Source organism: Gekko japonicus, unplaced genomic scaffold, assembly GCF_001447785.1.
Source record: "Gekko japonicus isolate JY-2015 unplaced genomic scaffold, Gekko_japonicus_V1.1 scaffold947, whole genome shotgun sequence".
Taxonomy (NCBI): domain Eukaryota; kingdom Metazoa; phylum Chordata; class Lepidosauria; order Squamata; family Gekkonidae; genus Gekko; species Gekko japonicus.
The window spans coordinates 39,895-60,784 of NW_015159742.1; the positions used below are offsets into that span (position 1 = coordinate 39,895).

Consider the following 20,890-nt stretch of genomic DNA (forward strand, 5'->3'; position numbering starts at 1 on the left):
GAGGCTCATTTGGTGCCTATGCTAATCTCTGTTAGGTGCCAGGCCCAAGCATTTTGTTTTTCCCAGGATTTTAATTAAGAAGTTTATCTTTTAACCCCATTTTTGTAGTCTGTTATTTGTCTGGAAACCGTAAAACTCATTTTACACAGCCCAATGCAACCTCTACCTCGTTGAGGGTGACAAACTCAGCATCCAGTCCCACCAGGTCTCCGGCCTGTGGCATCTCATTCAGCATGAGTGGGATAAAAGTGGCATGACATTTGCGCTGTTTGCGAGCGAGGGAGGCCTCAGCAAGCAGTACACTGGCTTCAATGGGGTTCTTAACTGAAAGAGGGAAGAGAAATTTGGTCAGTGGCTCCACTTTGTTCATGGATGGTCTCTGGGATTATGATCTGCAGAAAAAAACAACATTACGGGCCTCCCACCACTGATTTTGGATTTGGATGCCCCGAGGAAAAAGTCCTTGCAGGCACACATTCCTACCAGGTACAAATCACACCCTATTACTAAAAACTCTTTGACAGGAAAAGCTTAATCATTTAGACTCACTGGAAGAAGACCCAGTGATGTAAACAATACATTTTGAAATGCTGGTGTTCTTCAAGACACCCTATAGCCACACTCCCACAAAAAACGAACTTTAGGAGTTTATCTGTTCGTCCTTTGGATGAGTGATGAACTCGGGAGTAGAGTATGTCCCAGATGGAGTCCCAACAACATTTCTCCCTTCAGAAATGAGGCGCTTGTGTGAAATCCAAACAACATTCAGATATGTTTGCTTCAGGAAGCTGAAGAAAACTTGGTGCCGTTTCACTCTAATCGCTGATCAGAAAGTCATCCGTGTGAATCAGTCATCCATTCTTGCAATATAAAGACAATAATATGGACCAACCTTACAGGGTTATTGTAAGAGTTGCAGCAAGATAATCTATGGGAAGAGCTCTGGTGGACGAGACTAAAGGCCAGCATCCTGTGTCACACCGTGGCCTCCAGGAACCCCACCAATAGGGATTGGTCCCTCCCCCTGCAGCTTCTTCCTTCTCAGCAACTGGCGTTGTCAACTACCTCTGAACGCACAGCTCGGAACCTTTGTGTTCAGAAGTACTTGACAACAGTTAGTCAACGTGGCTGATAGTAATTGATCGACCTCTTCTCGAGTATGTCTTTTAAAAAGCCATCTAAGATACAATTACTATTATGAACAACAACACACATTTGTACAGTGCTTTTGAAAGTGTTTAAAGCACTCTACATCTCAGTCACCAAAAAGAACCCCTTGTGCCCTGCCCTTCCAACGCCGTGTCCAAATTAAAAAAAAGACGAATACAGATATTTATATTTTAAAACCACCGCAGCATAATTTTAAAAACCAGCAACGAAACTTCAGCTTTTCCCCTGTGGCAAGGGAGAAACGGGGCAGTTTCAAGAGGAAGGAAAGATGGAAAGAAACAAATGGGCTTATTTGAATTTTTGCAATCAAGAAAGATCTTCAGGCTTCTTTCAAGACTTTGGGTTTGCTTGCTTGCTTGTTTAAGGCAGAAACTGATCACCGTGTCAGTTCCACCTTTTCTCATGCAAGGTGGGTGTCTGCAGGGAACTAGATCAATTCCACCTGTGTGTGTGTTTCAATCCTGGGGTATCATTGCCCCAAAAAACACAGCTGCTGCAAGCCTCAGGACAGAATTACCAGGGGTCGTTTCGTAGAAAAAGAGCTAGGGGAACTCATTAGCATAACTCATTAGCATATGCCACACCCCCTGACATCACCGGAAGTGTGTCATAAGGCCACACCCCCTGACATCACCGGAAGTGTGTCATAAGGCCACACACCCTGCCCCCAACGGTCCCGGCCGCCGCCACCGGCCTTGCAGCTCCCCTGCCGAGCCCCATGAGGGGCCCGGCGGCGGACCTGCGAGGCCGGCGGGAGTGCAAAGAAGCCCCGCGAAGGCCCTCCCTGGCCCCAGGCAGGCAGGGGTGGGGAGAGGCAGGGAGGAAGCAACTTACCCTCCCTCTTCTCCTGCCTCCTCCTGGTTGAATGAGGGCCGGAAGCGGGGTGGCCGGAAGCAGGGGGTGGGGCTTCGTCGTGTGCCCCCCCCGTACCTCACCCGGGGGAACTGCAATCCCCCGTGATCCCCCCCGAAATGACCTCTGAGAATTACTCCTGAGAGGATAAGAGCACACACTACTTCTAAGCAATAACCTCTTTCCATCAGGGGCTCCGATGGGATCAAGGACATCATCAAGTCTTTTAAAAGCCCTGCAGCATCCTTGCTTCACTGTACCCTTGGACAGGGTCTACTAGCACCAAGCAAGCAAAGCAAAATCTCCCACCAGATGGATTTTTTAACGAAATCCTGCTGATAGCATTGAGCTATAGGACTCATGATACTGCACAACAATTCAGCAGCAAGTGTTCATGAATACAGTGGGAAAAACAGAAATAAGGCTCTTTTAATGATTAAAAAACCCCAACGTTTAGATTTTTATTAATACCAGACACTTAAGCAAGGATCTCTTCCTCTCTCATGCACTTGGCATACAACACTAACGTTGGTCACGCTGGGAGTAACTCACACAACTCCAGGAGCATACAGAAATGCAGAGCTAAAGGTACATGAATCGCTCGTGTTCTGATTTTTCTAGGTATGCAGATATCTTACAGCACTACTGCAAGAGGATCCTGACAGCCAGAAATCATGCAGTAAAATGTCCATGTATGCTGAAAAATCCAGACTTTCAGGAGCACACATAGCCCACATACAATTGATTTCCATTTCACAATTCGGACTTCTAGGTTTATGCAAATTTGCCTCCACCACCACCAGCAAAGAGTTTTGGCCTGAAAACAGTGGTTTCTCTTCCCTGCCACAAATCTTGCTCTTTCCTTTTCATCATCAGCCAAATGAGTTTCCACTTCCTCGTGACTTGTAACCCACTTCTTCACAAGAGGTACTCCCTGCCTGTCCCCTTCAGTTCCTGCGGTGCATCAGTACCTCGTAACAACCCACCTTATTCTCATGCTCCTTCTTGTGAAGACTATTCCCTACTCAACATCAGTAGTTCCCTACTCAACATTAGTCAGGCCTCATCACTTGGCAAATAAGGGCAGTTCAGAATAGAACAGGAGAGGAAGTCAAGAAGCAGAAGTACATGAGAGTTGTGAGGGGGTTTGAGAATGCTCAGAACAAACACCGCTTTCCAACCAAAGGAATATTACAAGCAGGATTAGAAGTCTTTTTTAACTCCCTGGAGGACAGCCTGATCTCATCAAATCTCAGAAGCCCTGGTTAATATTTGGATGGGAGACCACCAAGGAGTACCACAGTTAATATGCAGAGGCAGGCAATGGTAAACCACCTCTGAATGTCTCGTCTTGAAAATCCCACAGGGTTGCCATATGTCAGTTGCAACTTGACAGCAACAACAACAAAAGAGACAGCTGTTTATCAAATGGGTATGCCAAATACACCAATATGTATCGTTGGAAGTAGTAACCAGGGCAGGACGTAGGAAACTGACTGGTTCACAAGGAAGATGGACAGCCAGGTATCTTGAGCCACTCTAGCTGATACTATTCTGCAGTGTGATTGTGAGGCTTGCTGCTGGAAACAGAGGTACATCTAAAGTACTCATTCAGGCATATCTCAGTGAATGGTGCCAGCAAGGCCTACGTATGTAGCTAAATGCTGTGATGTCGCTGTGCAATGCATTACTAGCAATGACATTCCATATTTCACAGACCATGGAATAATGTAGTGGAGTCTTGGCTCAGGAACTCCACTGGCTTTGTGCATGTACATGTGTGTGTGGAGGAATCTTACTAAACCAAGCAGTTTTGAATGGGCTTAAGGTTAATTGACTTTGTCCACATGTGCAGCTTGAGTATAAAGTGAATTAGATGATCTTTCATGGTAATGCCCATACCTAATAAAGACAGACATCTGCGTTTGAGAGAAAGACAGAAAGTCTGTGGCAAGAGCATGAAGCTGACCTTGGGTCTCCTGAGTCACAGAGTAACATTTGTAAACTTCTGCACTAGCCATTGCCAGGTAGCCATACACACATGTACACACTCACTCACTGTTTAAATTGTACTTTGAGTGGAGGTTCCGTCGCACATAATAAAGGATACCAGGCACCTTCCAGCTCATGTCAAACTGCACAGCCTCACACTGCAAATCCAAAAGCAAAGAAGTAAAACGATACATAAATAAGTGAAACAGCAACAACAAAACATAAGCATCATGAACATGCTTCAATAACAGTTTCATTAAAAAAAAGAAAGAAAGCAAAGTGGCTTCTTCCAGGCTTTTGGGTGTGGCAGCACATGTCAAATGTCATCTGACCCCGCGTGTTACCATCTGTACCATGGTCTTCCGTTTTCGAGGACCCTGAATGATAACTGCCTGGTTTATCCAAGGTAGCGTACTTATAATCTGGAATCTCTTTTGGGATCTAGCCTTACACTAGGGCACCATTGTTATGGCTGTGATGTAGTTTGATTGCCATCGTTTAATGGTTAGGTTTGTAGTTTTAATCTTGATTTTATTGTTTTATGTTAATGTTGTAACCCGCCCTGAGCCCACTTGCAGGAAGGGTGGGATAGAAATGGAACCAAATAAATAAATAAACGCAGAAAATAGTTTCCCTTGGGTAAGTCACTACCACGCTCTGAACTCTTACACAGACCCAAACTGCATTGGGCTTGTTTATTTAAAATAATTTGACCCACTTTTCTCCCTCTTTGAGACCCAAAAGTAGCTTGAATGCAGACAATAAGGACAGTGCAAGTTGGACATGGGTTGCAATGTGGACTTGGGAGGTTCCGTGCAGAGGACAAGTAGGATCAACCTGTGCTACTGTGTTAGTGAAGATGTGGCAGCTTAGATAGCGGAGCAGCCACAGGCAGGCCAATGTTCCCTTTATGATGTGTTGCAAGAGCCTCAAGGCTTGGCCTGTTGGGGTCTTCACAGTATCCGCCTTGTACTCAGCATATGCAAGCTTGGTGGGATTTCCTAGCTCCAATTTTATGAGAAAACCTGCCTTCCTCTTATGTGTAATCTTGCTCTATAATTAGACTGATGTTGGAATCTGCTCCCTCCCGCTTGGGACTGCACTCTTATTGAAATGCAGAAAAATATGCAGCTTTGTTCAATCATAATAGAAATGGAAAATGTATTTGTGGGTTTAATCTGCTATTCCTCAGAATGCGTCTTGTAGTGGGTGTTTAGGAGATAACCTCATAATAAGTGGGATTAAAAATACTGGGAAGGCTGTACCTCTAAATCCAATGGCAAAATACACAGTGACTCTTTTTTGGGTGGGGGAGGAGATTTTGGACTAGACAGTTTTAGGATATTTGTTTCAGTAAATCTGCAGGTGTGTACAAACTGGCACCTGATGCCCGACAGTCTGCAAGACACTCTAGGGTTCAGTCAGCAAAGCCTCCACATTCTCTATTGCTACTTGACTTCCGCTGGCAGGCTCCAAACACATTCCCCTTCCCTGTAACACTTCTACTGCTTTGCTTCCACCCCACAGTATGACAAAAGGTTCTGTAAAAACCCGGAGATGCCATGTTTATTAAAAAAACACTAGGTAAAATTAACATCTTGATTTTTAAGAAACCCCTTTTAGATATGAATATGTAGAAACAGAGTTCTCTTTTGAAATTTAGATTTTTGGGAAAGGGGAAGGACACAGAGCACGGTATCCTTACCTTGTCCACAGGCTCAATGAGAAAGTCATTGAAAAGGTACCACTGCTGGTGCGTGACCCCCTGAGCAAAGAGAAGGACACGTGTGCATTAAGGACTGCAACTCTTCACTTATGGACTATGAATCACAGTCAAACAAAAGACTTACACTGAAGGAGACTCTGTTATAAACAGTAACAGAACAAAGCCTTGACAGAAGAGGATTCTTCCAGAGTCTGGGACATCAGTGATGAGATCCGAGAACTCTCAAGGGCAGCAGAACGGGCAGACCACCAAGTTGTTCGGGGTTTCCCCTGCTGACTCACCTCCTTTCTTTGGTGGTACGTCTCCCCCACTTTTATGTGCCCCACTAGGCTGCCCCCGGTGCGGGAATCCAGGATGTGCACAACAGTTGCCATAAGATCATAGACATATGTCGACTCCTGATCATCCAGTACACTCAGCTGCAAAGAAGAAGGTGGCACTATTAGTGGACTGCAGCTCTGGAAAAAAGGTGAAGGGCCCAAGAAACCCCATTCTTCCCAACACGAGGAAAAAACTGGCCTGTCCTTAAGGATACACCAGCAGCCAACCCTTAGCCTTTGAAATCAGAACTCAGCACAAAAATGGACAAAGGCTTTTGTTCCAGCACAGGACATATACCTACTTCTCCTGCCACATGGGCTACCTTGATGGGGCCACCTCCTCACAGCATCTTTTAAAAAATCCCTGTTAAAAAAATCTTTCCTATTGTTCTTAGAACCCTCATAATATTGGTTCAGCTTACAGACTGAGACATAGCTTTCACAGAAGTACAGGAAAAATTGTTGGGATAATGCTCTGACCTTTTACTGGATTTCAATAACTCTAGTTTGCTTTGCTCCTGCCATTTGGATCCTTTCCCTTCTATTTTTTTCTACAGGGATCATTTTATCCCTGAGATGGTTAGACAGTGTCATAGATGCAACGAACATGAAATTGAGCCAACTTCAGAGGACGGCGGAAGACCGGAAGGCCTGGCGTGATCTGGTCCATGGGGTCGCAAAGAGTCGGACTCGACTGTGTGACTGAACAACAACAACAAAAGTTGTGTTCTCACTATCTGAAAAAAACCTGCCTGCCAACTTTTTTGCAAGCCAAACCCACTTATGTGTACAGTTGTGAGGTAGAACATATGAAATTTACAGACCACTTTACATGCCATGCCTGGGAACTTTAGAGAGTTGTGGCTTCTGGATATGTCTTGACTTTATTTCTCATTTAACATCATTCCTGCTACTGCAGAAGATCAGTCACTGCCCTCGAAGATGAACCAATAGCTATGCAGGGAAATCCCAAACTGCTCTAATTTGTTTCTATCAAACCATTAAGATTCTCATCATCATTTTTTACCAATGTTGTAACCTTTGAAATTTTGTGAAATTTTCACCAAATGCTTTCAAAGCATCAGTGGGAAAAGTGTGATATAAGTAATGCAAATGGGTAAATAATAGATGGGAACTCAGTTTATTTTGCATCTGAATCTCCACTCCACATGTTAGCTCTGTCTTTGGATACCAACCTTCGATTTCTTCTATTGATGTGGCCAGTCTCCCCAAGGGGTGCCCTGTCTTGGAATCTGAGATTAGAAATTTAATAGCCTCTTTAACCTCTGGAAAAACACCTAGGGAAAATTTGATTCCCCCAGATGCATATAAAGCTTTCCCTGACTGGTAGTCCCCTGTGCTGGTGAGAGTTTTCCCCCAAATCAATGACACAGGTTTGATACCTGCTGGATGGAAATTAAGTATTATCATCCTTATACATAAAAAGGGACCAAATCTGGCCCACAGAATTACAGACCAATCAGTTTGCTTGATATAGCGGCTAAGCTATATGGCAAATACCTGCTGACTAAACTTGAAGACTGGGTACTTGAGAATCAAATCATCCACCCTGCCCAGTCAGGTTTTAGGAAAGGATTAAGCACCATTGATCACCGCCTAATATGCCACCAATTGGCTCTCTCAGGTATTCAAGGCCCATTGCAAGCTCTATATGTAGCCTTTGTTGACCTGGCCGCTGCTTTTGATTCGATCGACAGGACCCAATTGTGGTCAAAGCTCACGGACCTGAACATTGATAATTGTTAGTTATTCTTGCTTCAAGAGCTACATAAAGATACTCATGCACAAGTCAGAGTAGGAACCTCTGGCTCCCTGACAGAATTCCATTTTGGAAGGGTGTGAAGCAGGGTTGCATGTTGCCCCCCCTACTATTTAATCTTTACATCAACAACATAGTTGGGAAACTTTTAGGGCCTCACTTTACTCCCCGTTCATTGGGCCATCAAAAAATTTAAATCCTGTTATATGCTGATGACATGGTCTTAATTTCTTTCATGAAAATTGGTCTGAAGAGGCCACTGCACCAACTAGGGACCTATTATAAAGAAGAAGCTCTCCAATTTGGATAAGACAAGTCATGGTTTTTAGGAACAGGGCAAAGATCTGGGAATATGCTTGGAAATCCAATCAAACAATGCAATTCATTTAAATACCTTCGCATTACTTTTAGAGAGACTTCTAAACTGGACCGCCCGTGTTGCATCGGTCAAATCGTCAGCATTAAGACTGGTCGGGTCTATCTATTACTACTCCAAGGGAGGTTGCCTTATAGACCCTGTTCTGAAACTATATAAGAGTAAGGTTATACCCCATCTCTTGTATGGAGTCAAAGTATGGGGATAGAATGACATTGTCTTGGCCAGCCTTGAAGTAGTCCAGAATAATTTTTAAGGTGCATTTTAGCTCTCCCTAAGGGGTCTCCAGCTGCTCTGATGAGAGCTGAAACTGGTATCCCTTCTCTTAAGGCTCGGGGGCACACCTTATAACTATCAGATACTGGAAAAGAATTGAAAACTCACAAACTAATTCCCTCAGCCAGCAATCCTTTAACTTGCTTTTAGCCAAAGATTCACAGCGCCGTGATTTTCTTAACAGCATTCGTTCAAGATACTCCATTCCCGATGATCTTCTGGGAACATCAATTGATAAATTCCAACTTAGAAACTGAATTTATGATGTTGACGCCCAGCTAGACCACTCTTTGATATTAAAATTAAAAGCAGCACCATGGTACAAACTAATCAAAATGGATCATACTAGAACTCCATATCTAGTCAACATCTCCAAATATGTACTTAGAGCGTCCTTTACTTCCCTACGGTTTCAATCAATGCCAACGGCAATTTTGGAGGGCCGCTTTAATCAAACTCCATTGGCCCATCATCTATGTATTTGTGGCACCCATGTACTCGAGGACCTACCTCACTATATCCTCTTTTGCCCACAGTACTCCAGTCCAAGGGCTAAACTTTTAGCAGGTATTTTATCTGGTCTTAATGTACACCCAGTTGAGGATCAAATCTCATTTCTGTTATCTGACACTGATGCATGTGTTTCTTACAAAGTTTCATTATTTGCCCTTGCTGCAAAGAGTATAAGCTCCAAGGTGGCAATGGGAAGGGGCATTATCTAGGTTACTGTATTAAATTAGTCACATTTTGCTACTGACTTTTGGTACTTCTGTATATTCTGCTATTAGCCTACAGCTCTGTATTTTTATTGCTGAGAGTTTTGTAACCTTGTAACAGCCAATGGCTAATTACAATAAACTGAACTGAACTGTCCTTGTAAAAGAGGCATATGGTAGTCAAAGGGGAACTTATCTCTCTCATTATGAAGAAACAGCCCGCAAAATAGTCAAGCCATGGTACAAGTTACCAAGGGGGTTATGGAGACCTCACCTTGGAAACTCTTCCAAATTTGTTGCTTAATTCCTTCCAAGGATTGTTTGGTTGTGGACAGAAATTGATCAGAAGATTTCCTGAAGACCTCTGAGCTAGATAGCTCAGGCAAGCCTGATCTTATCAGATCTTGGAAGCGAAGCAGGGCTGACTCTGGCAAATAATTGGAAGAAAGATCTCCAAAGGAAAACCAGGGATCAGGATGCACAGACAGGCTATCAAAGCCACCTCTCTGAAAAACGTCCAAGCCCCTGTAGGGATCACCAGAAGTCACCATGACTTCCAGGCATGCAAGCGCACAAAATACCCATATAAAAAAAGATTTCCTGAAGAATCCCTGAGGTCTGTGACACTGAGAAAGCATTTACAAATCATAAGATATATCCCGATGGATCAGACCAGTGGTCCATCTAGTCCAGCATCCTGTTTCATACTGTGGCTAATCAGTTACCCTGGAGGACCAATGAACTGAGTGCAGACGCCAGGGCCTCCCCATGATGTTGCCTCCTGGAACTGGTATCCAGAGGCTTTCTACCTCTGAAGGTTTCCTTTAATCATCACTGCTAGGAGCCAATGATGGACTTCTCCCTTCATGGATCCTCTTTTACCTCCCCCCCTTTTTGCAGCCATATTTGAAATTTAAACATCTGTATCGTATTGTTTTTTCTTCCTCTACATGCCCCCCCCCCCGGCCATCAGGTGCTATGGGTCACTTTCTGTGTTAGTGAGAGATGTTTTACTTCAGAGCTTTCATCCCAGTTGTAAACTTCCAGCTCCTTGTTCTTGGACAGCTTCATTTTTATGGAATAAGGTATCCAGATGTTCTTCAGCTCCTCAATGGAAGTATAAGTATTGCCCCCTTCTGCAATTCCTATTTCATTCCTGAAAGCAAAGCAAGCACAAGCACTGGTGGTATCACAGATGAAGAAGAAAGCATTCATGAGGACGACTGAAGTTCTAAGAGCATTTTTTTTCAGCTTAGTCAAGTACCAGGCTTTCCTGGTATTACTGAAAGTACACAAGCCAAAGAGATCTGCCCATGCATTTCATGGAGAGGGGATGGATACTATCAACCATTTGGCCATTTACACAATGAACCAGAGACTTTTTTCTCTGTGTGAAAAAATAAGCATGAAAAAGCTACATCCAAAAGCAAAATGCTCTATGATTTTGGGAGGAGAGATCTGTGAGAAAGAGTAGCTGGGTAAGGAGCGTAACAACCAGTTGTTCATCTTTCCTGAAAAATCCATGTAGACTGTTCATAAAAACAGAACATCTTTTTACCATTTTTCAAATATGACAATTATATTCTGCCTGCAGAAAAATGGAGTGAAGAACCACAAATATCAAACACAGAAAAGGAAGGAGGGCTTAGTCAATATTCACTTTGCCAAAGTAAGAGTATCCATTAAAACAACTGAGAATTGTTCTCTGCCTAGTTTCTCCAATGGTACTTCTTTCTAAAGGTAAAAAAAAACTTATGATGGAATGGGCACAATGACCACATCCCAGAAGCAGAATGCTCTACTTAGCCTGACACTTCTGGCTCCTGTGAATGGTTGCGTACAGGAGGCTAGTGTGTGTGTGATGTTTTCTAGTGGGACATGACCCCATGATTTTAGGGTGTGGGGAGACAAGTGGTTGATGGCCAGATGTGGCACCACTGAAAAGTGAGCAAGCCCAACTCTAATAAAAACCATCCACAATTAAAAGCTAACCAAGGTCAGGCTGAGGAAGAAAAAAAATAAGATGAACCCCTCAGGTAATACTGGTATCATCATCTATATACTAATAGCCAAGTTGACTGAATCTGAGGATACTTAGATCTGGTGACTGGAGCTGTGAATGGGCAACACATATCTTTCTACAAAGCAGGAAAATGCCCTAGGTTTGCAGAAAAATTAAATCTTAAAAAAAAAAAACCAAAATGATAAAAGGAGCGCCTGTAGCTTTAAGCAGCGGATTCCCTGAGTAGCTGTTGCTAGGCAATCACAGTATTCCAAGCTTGGTTCTGTCAGTAGAAGGCAGGGGGAGGGGCAGGGCCCTTTCCAAGCCTATTTTGGCCTTTGAGGAAGGACTCATTGGAGCCAGGCCCAGCATTGCCAGATCCAGTTGGTTAATTCTTGGAGATTTTGTGATGGAGTCTGAGGAGGTCAGGGCTTGGGGAAGGGAGATGCCTCAGCTGGATAATATGGCACACAATCCACTCTCCAAAGGAGACATTTTCTCCAGGGGGACAGATGTGTGTCATCTGGAGTTTAGTTGTAATTCAGGGAGATCTCCAGGTCCCACCTGGAGGTTGGCAAGCCTAGACATGGTTGTTTTCTACTGTTTAACAGCAGCTACCCTATGAAAGCTAGTGTGTTAGCGCTTTAGAGTAGGGTCTGGGAGATTGAGATCGAATCCCCACCTTGCTGTGGAAGCTCACTGGGTGATTATGGACTAGTCGCATACTTTCAGCCTAAGCTACCTCACAGGGTTGTTGTGGATAAAGAGGAGGAGAAGAGAGAAATCTGAGCTGCTTTGGTCCCCACTCTGGAGAAATGTGGGGTACAAATGAAGTAAATAAATAATAAATATAGCTGAAGATGAGAGGCAGATAAAAAGTAGGTTGGTGAATGGCTGAGAAGGAGAGAATGAGGAAGGGAAAGGGGAGAGGGTATGAGGGTGGCCAGGGAGAAGGGAAAAGAGGAAATAATGTGGGGAGGTTTTGGTTTTGACCTTTAAGACCCTTAGCAGTCAGGGACCTACATATCTTTGGGACCGCCTTTCCCAGTATGCCCCTGGAAGAGCACTACGCTCAGGAAATAAGAACTTGCTGGTGGTCCCCGGCCCGAGAGAAGTCTGGCTGTCCTCGACCAGGGCCAGGGCCTTTTCAGCTCTGGCCCCTGCCTGGTGGAACGCTCTGCCGGAAGATATCTGTGCCCTGCGGGAGCTGCTACCTTTCCACAGGGCATGTAAGGCAGAGATGTTCAGCTGTGCTTTTGGCTGAGGACAGCGACGGGACTTCTTCTGGCACTCGCATGGGGTTCCTCATTCCTCATGGCCTCTCCCCCCAGGGAGGCCAGGAAGTTAGGATTTTCCACCATCTTAAGTATTGTATATATACGGTTTTTATCTATTGTTATTTATTGGACTGTTTTAATGTAGTTGTATGTGACTGTATAATACTGTTGTAAGCCGCCCTGAGCCCTGCTTGTAGGGAAGGGCGGTCTAATAAATCTAATTTATTAAATAAATAAATAAATAAATAAATAAATACAGGGAAAAGGGAGGTGCCGCCCCACAAGTCCTTGAGGGTTTCCTGCCATGCAAGTGGGCCTGGCCCAGTGGCTGGCACTGCACAACTGGGCCACAGTTTTCCTAGGTAGAGGCTGCTGGGTGGAGGGAGAGAAGGAAAGCTTAAGACAGGGAGCAGATAAAAGTAGATTGCCTGGAGGAGATAAGGTTGCCAACTTCGGGTTAGGAAATTTCAGGAGATTTGAGGACTGGAGTCTGGGAAGAGTGGGTTTGAGGAGGGGACCTCAGAAAGGTATACATTCTCCATCCTCCAAGATGGCCATTTCCTCCAAGGGAACCAGAGACCCCACCACAACCCCAGCAGGAGGAGGCTGGATATCCCCCAGAATGACAACTGTTTTGGAGGGTGGACTCTATGGCATTAGATCCTGAGCCTGCTGAAGTCATTTCCCTCTCCAGACCTCGTCCTTCCAAGGCTATTGATCTCTGTAGTTGGGAGATCTGTTGTAATTCTAGGGAGTCTCTAGGCCCCACCTGGAGGTTGGCAACCCTGGAAGGAGAGAGGCTCTGTGAGCTTGTAGGACAGGAAAAGAGGAAATAGAGGAGGAGGAGGAGGAGGAAATGAGATGCCTCCCGTAAGTCCTTGTGAGTTCCCACTTGTTACTACATATTACAGATGTATCTACAATTTAGCTTTTGTTATCCCAGGCTCACTAAGAAATCTAAAATTTTCACAAGAGTATGGTCTATGTTATTCAGTTTATGCTGTCTTGCTACTGCGATTTCCTTCAGTGCCCCTTCCCAGTGCATACTGCAGCACGGACAAGACTGTGGTCAAAGTCACATCTGCCTTCCAGTCTTTAAACTAGAAGTCTTAACCAAAAGAAGATCAGTAGTGGCGCTGAATCTGAGAAGACAGAAACGGATTTTTCTGATCAGCAGGTAAGAAGCCATCCTAACTTACCATTCCCCAAAAGGGATTTCTCTACTCTTGGAGAGTTCCAGGCCACCCTTCTTCATCATCAGCTTCTTAAAGGCATACTGTTGAGAAAGGAGAAACCAAAACTGTAAATCTAACAGATGTCCATACAAATGTGCAGCGCTTCATTCAGCATCAGCCCCCTGATGACGTCTCATTCCAGTTTCAGGAATGGGTCACGACAAGGATGTCTTGAAATGCATCTGACTGACTGGAAACTGAAAGGGAAAACATATGCACTCCTAAATACCTCTGCCTGCATCTTCCAGAATTCTGCTTCCTTGGAGCTGTTCACTTCACAGTTAATGACTAAAACGTCAGGAAGGCAGCGGATATTGCGCGTCTGGACCTTGAGTGGCAAAAATACAACATGTTACATGACAGAAGGGCAAGTGACACAGATGGCTACTTGGCGTTACTATGGTGGCTTTATCCTGCAGCTACTGGGAACTCATTATAGCTCATGAGACAAATGATCTATCTTAAAAGAATATGGTTACCAACTGGTGGCAGCACTACCGAAAAAGATAGGTAAAGGTAAAGGTTCCCTTGCTCGAAAGCCAGTCGAATCCAACTCTAGGGTTGCGGTGCTCATCTCCGTTTCAAAGCCGAAGAGCCAGCGCTGTCCGAAGACGTTTCCGTGGTCATGTGGCCGGCAGGACTAAACACCAAGGCGCACAGAACGCTGTTACCTTCCCACTGAAGTGGCACCTATTTATCTACTTGCAATTTCTTGCTTTCGAACTGCTAGGTTGGCAGGAGCTGGAACTAGAGACGGGAGCTCACTCTGTCTTGCGGCACCCGAATGCGGACATGACACCATCTGTGCTATCAGCTTAAGAATTTAGCTCCAAAACATAAGCTGTGATTGCTTCACAACCTGGTCACCAGAAACTTATAACCACCAGAAACATATAATCAGCACTCAGAATTTCAGGAGCCCCCTCTATCAAGGGTACAGCCTGCTCTCCCACAGCAGACGTCACTGACACAGCCTTGTGCAAAAGCTTTCCACACACAAATATGCCACAGTTTGTGGTTTGGAAATCAGTTCGTGAACTATAATTCCCTCCTCACTTACTGTGGGCTGGTATTTCTCACAATTTTCGCACCAAGCCTGTGTATTCTGTTCCAGACAGATGCTTCTCTTTAAGATCTGGGCAAATTCATAATCCTTGATTTTATCTGGGGACAAGAGAAGGGGGGGGGGGGAAAGGGAAATTCCATTTGTCCCAAAGATCTAACTAGGAAGTGAAACTTAACCATCCAAATGGGCACTGAAGAAAATTAACTCCAGAGGGATCAGAGATCAACTGCTATTGCTGAAGGACAAACTGTGTCAAGAAATAGCTGCCTGGACCCACTGCTGAGTATGACTCTCTCTTAATGCAGGGGTCTGAAATTTTATCACAGAGAGTATCACCTTCTCGTGTGAAACTAAATCAAAGGGGGGAAAAAGAAGACAGGACTCTTGTGGCATCTTAAAAATCCAGCACATTTTAATTCTAGTGTAGATATTCATAGGCTCTAATCCACTGCATCAGATGCATGTAATTACGTCAGATTTAATTCAGCTGGCAGCATTCAACATCGCCTTTGTTGTTGTTCAGTCGCACAGTCGAGTCCGACTCTTCGCGACCCCATGGACTAGATCCCGCCTTAAGGGCAGGCAAAAAAAGGGGGGGGGAGCAGACCAACGTGAAGGTCCCCAAGGGAAGAAACCAGTTCGAAGGCTACCTTGGTTCAGTGGACAGAGTGTTAGAATTGGACTCAAGAAACCTGGGTTCAAATTTCTATGAACTTATGGGATTGCCTTGGGCAAGTTAACATCTTCCCCACATGTAAAATAGGATGCGTAATTGTAAAGCTCACATAGGGTTGCTGTGAGAATGAACAGACAAAAAAATTGCAAAGCACGGTTTTATGTTAGACAATGTTCCCTCTAAGCTCTGGAATCTTGTGAGCAAAAATTCTACTTTCTGAGCTACTGGCACTGAAGTTGTGAGCAAATGATTGGACTACTGCATAAATTAGTTTATCCTTCCTGAGCTAAGACAAAAATGTGTGAGCCAGAGGCAAAAAAACTGTGAGCTAGCTCACACTAACTCAGCTTAGAGGGAACACTGGTTAGGAAGTGCTATAGAAATTAAATAACCAAAATGAGAATATAGCTGCCAATTACACTATGTCATACGGGCAGGAAGGGATCTGTAGTCAGACAGGGCTGTTAGGAGTGGCATCAGTGAACTTGTAACTTCCCTAGCAACAGTTTCCACTGCTGCAAGGATGGCTCTATCACATGGCTCCAACCTGTGCTTATCTAAGCAAGGGATTCCAGCCATATAAGCCTGAAAGAAGCCACTGGAAAACGGTGAGATTCACAACAGCTCTCCAATGCTTGCTGCCTATAGTTTAAAGTATCATGGCAACAACTATTCAGTTTTAATCCCATGCTTGCCCAAGCCCTTCGTAGCGTTCCCTAGAAGTCATACCATTGCTGTCAGGGTAGGAGAGAGTGAAGAGGAGCGTAGAGGACACTCGGACAGTCTCCTTGCCACAGCGACACATGCTGCAGTTCTCCACTTCACAGCTGAAAAGCTGCCCAATGACTGAATCCCCCGAAGATCCAAAGTTGCTAGAAGAAAGGAGCCTAGATCAGCTGAGCTTTGTGTTTAACACTTGGAAGAGCAACGCTGAAACATCCTTACAGCACCTGCTGCTTTACAATGTCACACTTACTGTTGGAAGGGACCCAGTGCTTTTCAATTTGGTAGTTGCTTTTGGTAGCATCTACCCAGTGTGTTCTACAGATAGCCTGCAGTTCAGTTTCTGAACTTCAGCACTCTTACACCACTTATCAGCAGGCACAAAGTCTTAATTAAGCATACCCACTCATGTATATGGGGTATTTCTGGGACTGGTGCTCACAACATGCTTTATCATACAGGACAGGGAGGTTGAGGGAAAATAAAAATAAAGAAAAATTCCCTGCTCCTCCTCTGAAGCAGACTATGTGGAATAATGAAAAGAGATTTTCCTCAAGGGCCAGTCTAGGCTATAGAGGATATAAAGCACTAGACAATACATAGTCAGCCCCATCAGGATGTCAAGTATACATTCTTCCTGCCCCTGGCTGGGATCCAGATTGTTATCTAGCTGCTAAACCCACAGCATTAGCTGCGATTGGAGAGGAGAAGAGGAGGAGATTGGATTTATACCCCGCCCTTCACTACCCAAGGGAGTCTCAGAGCGGCTTACAAACTCCTTTCCCTTCCCCTCCCCACAACAGACACCCTGTGAGGTGGGTGGGGCTGAGAGAACTCTGACACAAACTGCTCTTTTTGTCAGAACTATGGCTTGCCCATGGTCATCCAGCAGCTGCAAGTGGAGGAGTGGGGAATCAATCCCGGTTCTCCCAGATTAGAGTCCGCGCACTTAACCACCACACCTAACTTAACCACTACACCAAACTGCCTGCAATATGGCTAGGCTGCATCTAAGGTAAGATCAAGAAAGACTGAAAGGTCTGAAATCCAGAAATGTCTAGAGAAAGGAAGAGAAAGGTGTATTCCAACAGAGAAATGGCTCACTGTACAATTCCAAACTGCCCACTGCAGACAGATGAAAGCAGGATGAAGGGGCATGTTTTTTCCTACCTGCAGCCAATGCCCCGGTAAGCCTGGGGGCCTTCCTGCTCTTGGGTTTCCTGATGAAGCTGGGTCAGGATGAAGCGGTTCCAACTCTGAATCAAGCGGCCAAGATTCACTTTCCCTGTTGCCTCATCTGAATCAGCCAAGATCAGCCCCAGAGCAGCTGCCTCTGGAATGGTGCGGAAGGCGCGGAGGAAGTTACTGCCCTGGGACAGACAGAATAAGTGACTGTATTGAAAAGGGAAGATAATTGCTTGTGGACAGATCCCAAGACTGCTCCGTCCTCCCATATAAGCACATCAAATCGGTTCCGTTCCACCCTCTTTGTGAGGTGCTGTCCTCAATGGAAGGGGGAGGAGGGACGAAGCACATAACTCCATTCCCACCATGTAGCTCCGCTGCCTTCCTGGTACCCTCTGTTGTGCTATTAGCCAGGAGTCAGGGAGCTGTATCTGTGTAGGAAGTACGTTGCGCTGGCATGTGGCACTATCCTAGCGTTCTGTGCAAGCACTGCAGTGCAGCAGCAAATGGACAAGTGTGGTGATGGACGACCATTCCGCCCCTCCCCAAAGGGCTCCACTAAATCAATGGCCCATCACAAGACATGCAGCCCCCATCTCCTGCCCACTCCCATCCCCACTTCCTTGCCAAAAAATTCTAATGCAGCTACAGATCAGGGTTAGTCTTCACTGGCTTCCCACTATTTTGCCTCTACTCTCAATACACCTTTTGAACCAGCATCTTACCACAGATCAAGGCACTGTTTACCTGACAAGGGTCCCCCCTGGACAAATCCAGCATGTGGAATAAGAAGCCCAGTTCACAGCTCAGGCAGAACTCCTTCTGGCACAGGTGGTTCTGAACCAGGCACCTCACAGGTTCTAGGAAATACAGCACCTGAGGATGGATAGGAGGAGGAGGAAGTGGTTACCAGAGAAAGGGGGTGACAACCACACAAGAGAGGGGAAATACAGCACAGAGAGAAGGCAATGTTGTGCCTACCTGGATCATACAGTTACAGTAAGCGTTTGGGATGTGGGGCTCCAGGCCAGCAAAGAGAGTCTTGTTGTAATGTTTGAAGTCAAAGTCCTCCAAGCCCAGCTTGGAATATTTAATGGTGACCTAAGGAAATCAAGCCAGAAAAACATACATGTGCATAATGGTCTGCTTGTATGTACAACCGCTTATTATACAAGTAATGAGTAACAGCACTCCAACATGGGGGAAGCAGCTCAAAGGTCTTTTGTTCTTTTATACATGCACTTTTCAATGCACTGGGAACAGCACAGGTATTACTGAGAAAAAAGGCACTGAGATCATCACTCCTATTTTGGTATTGTGTTTGCCACTCAAGTTCATGACAACAGCAAAAAAATCTTCAGCTTCCTCCATTTGTTTCTTTTGCTCTTGAGCTACAAAGGAGGTGAAGCTACCCTGCACAGGACAGAGCTGTAAGCAAGGCTTTACTTCCCCACTGTCTCCTTCAGTTAAGTCTTTTCTACCTACCCTGCTCTGACGAATATTGTCATGCGAGAAGGCAGAATGCACCTTTCAGTACAAATGCACAAATCCAGTTAACAGGTCAGGCTGAGGAATCTGCAGTGCTTGTTGTGAAGAGCACTGGTTTTTACACATGGGCATACTTGGCACCTCCCCTCTCCCCCAATTGCTGTTCATCCTTTGAAAATCCTTCACATCTGCTCTCTCTCTCTCTTTGCCACAATATCCAACACCCCGAGAAGCATTTAAAACAGACCTTCCTGTATTTCTTTGCCACCATGTAGACATATGGCTCTTCCTCCCGTCCAATGGGAGATTCAGGGACTTGGTTGAAACTGTCAAACTCATTGTCAAGTTCTTTCAGTCGATAAGGAATCTGCAAAAGGTAGAAGCATGATGAGATCTGGGCACAGCGTGTGCACTGTCTCCATTCCTATTTATGTTTTTGCCCTGAAGCCAGAATACACACACTAAAAAAATTGTGCATGTACCCCGTTTCAGTCCCATACCACACAGAAGCTGATTTTGTTTCTGTATGCATGAATGGGTTTGTTAAGAAGTATTAAAATGCATAAAAGAACACGTGGCAATAATAAAATAACTGAACCGCAGACCAATTGAGATACAGCCCCATCAGTCAGTCAAAAGCCAAACCCTGTATCAATAAAAACAGAAACCCACTACAGTCTGAACAGTGCCAGATGAGAAAAACCAAATCAAAATGAACAAAATACAAAGGTTAATACTGAAAATAAAATGTCAATAAAATAATAATAATAAAATAAAAATTAATGCATAAATGTTAATCGAACATAGAGCGACAAGTGGGAACCTGCAAGGAACTTACAAGGAGGCGGCATCCCATTCCCCTACCTTTGCTTCCTTTCTTCTCCCCCTTTTCCTGTCAATCTCCCCCCTTTTTCTCCTCCACGCCTTCTCTGTCAGTCTCACCCCATCTCTTTCTCCCCCCTCCCCTTATCTGTAAGCCTTTCCCCCTTTCTCTTTCTCCACCCTCCTGTTCCCTATCACTCTTCCCCATCTCTCTTTCTCCCCCCTCCCCTCCCTACCTTGACTTCCCTTTGGGCCAGCCAACAACCCCCCATTCCTTGGCACCACCTCCACTTGCCTCTCTGTTCTCCCCTCTCCCTCCACCTTTGCTACTCTTACCTCCCCCACCCCATTGCCAGTACTCTGCCCATCTCCCCCAGGTTTTGGTGTTCTGTCCTGCTGCTTCCTCCCCATCCCAGGAGAGGGTGGGCTGGGCTCTCCGTGTGTTGCTGGACATGGCCAGGCTTGCCCTGGCTGCAGCGGGCTGGCAGTGCATCAGAGGACTGCACCAGGCTCAGGGGTGACAGTGGCAATGCAGGGAGCGGCACTGGCCTAGGGGCTGTGGTGGCGACGCCAGAAACAACACTGGGCCTGGGAGCCACGACAGCAATGTTGGGAGCCGGAATAGCAAGAACAGTGCTGGGCCTGGGATCATCGTCATGAAAGCCAGGTGACACCTTCCCCTCACAGCAGAAGCACTGCCTGCACATGCCCTATTTTAAGGGATTTACACACTCCCTTCAATTTCCCCATTTTCAGATTCTTCTGCAAACCTGGGGGGGGGGGGTATCCCTCAAGTTTGTAGAAAAATCTTTCTTCTATGTGAACAGGCCTGATCCTTGGATTTAGATATCTGCAGATCAGGCATCCCTTCGCATAAAGATAGGGTATTAAAACAACAGCACCTCAAAGTAGCATTTTCCCCTTGTGCTAAAAATCATTAAACAAGATAATGACAAACATAAGGATATCTAATAAGGCACTTTCAAACAGCCACAACAAACTCTATAATCAATGGCCTCTAAAAGCTTTCTTCAGTGGTCATTAATTCTGCTATGCACCATTTGTCTATTAACAGGAAGAATTTTGTATTTATTCCATACCTGGTCAGGTCTATTCTATGTAATAAACAGACACACTTGTTTGCAACTTTCTGTTTTGTACTCAGGAGTTACAGGACATGGTGGTTCTATAAAGCCAACTGAGAAGAG

General features: G+C 45.1%; 1 protein-coding gene across 1 annotated transcript in view; it reads right to left on the reverse strand.

Moving 5' to 3' along the window:
- The window catches only part of PAN2 (PAN2 poly(A) specific ribonuclease subunit), a 40,549-nt gene that overhangs the window by 9,725 nt on the left and 9,934 nt on the right, over positions 1 to 20,890 (reverse strand). Inside the window, exons 8-20 of the mRNA XM_015429733.1 lie at positions 19,108 to 19,227; positions 18,354 to 18,473; positions 18,120 to 18,248; positions 17,358 to 17,557; positions 16,194 to 16,336; positions 14,783 to 14,886; positions 13,952 to 14,050; positions 13,687 to 13,763; positions 10,223 to 10,364; positions 6,022 to 6,159; positions 5,720 to 5,779; positions 4,082 to 4,172; positions 167 to 324 (exon numbers count right to left, since the gene is read on the reverse strand). Coding sequence (XP_015285219.1) covers positions 167 to 324; positions 4,082 to 4,172; positions 5,720 to 5,779; positions 6,022 to 6,159; positions 10,223 to 10,364; positions 13,687 to 13,763; positions 13,952 to 14,050; positions 14,783 to 14,886; positions 16,194 to 16,336; positions 17,358 to 17,557; positions 18,120 to 18,248; positions 18,354 to 18,473; positions 19,108 to 19,227 — 1,581 coding nt within the window. The remainder of the gene's footprint in view (positions 1 to 166; positions 325 to 4,081; positions 4,173 to 5,719; positions 5,780 to 6,021; positions 6,160 to 10,222; positions 10,365 to 13,686; positions 13,764 to 13,951; positions 14,051 to 14,782; positions 14,887 to 16,193; positions 16,337 to 17,357; positions 17,558 to 18,119; positions 18,249 to 18,353; positions 18,474 to 19,107; positions 19,228 to 20,890) is intronic.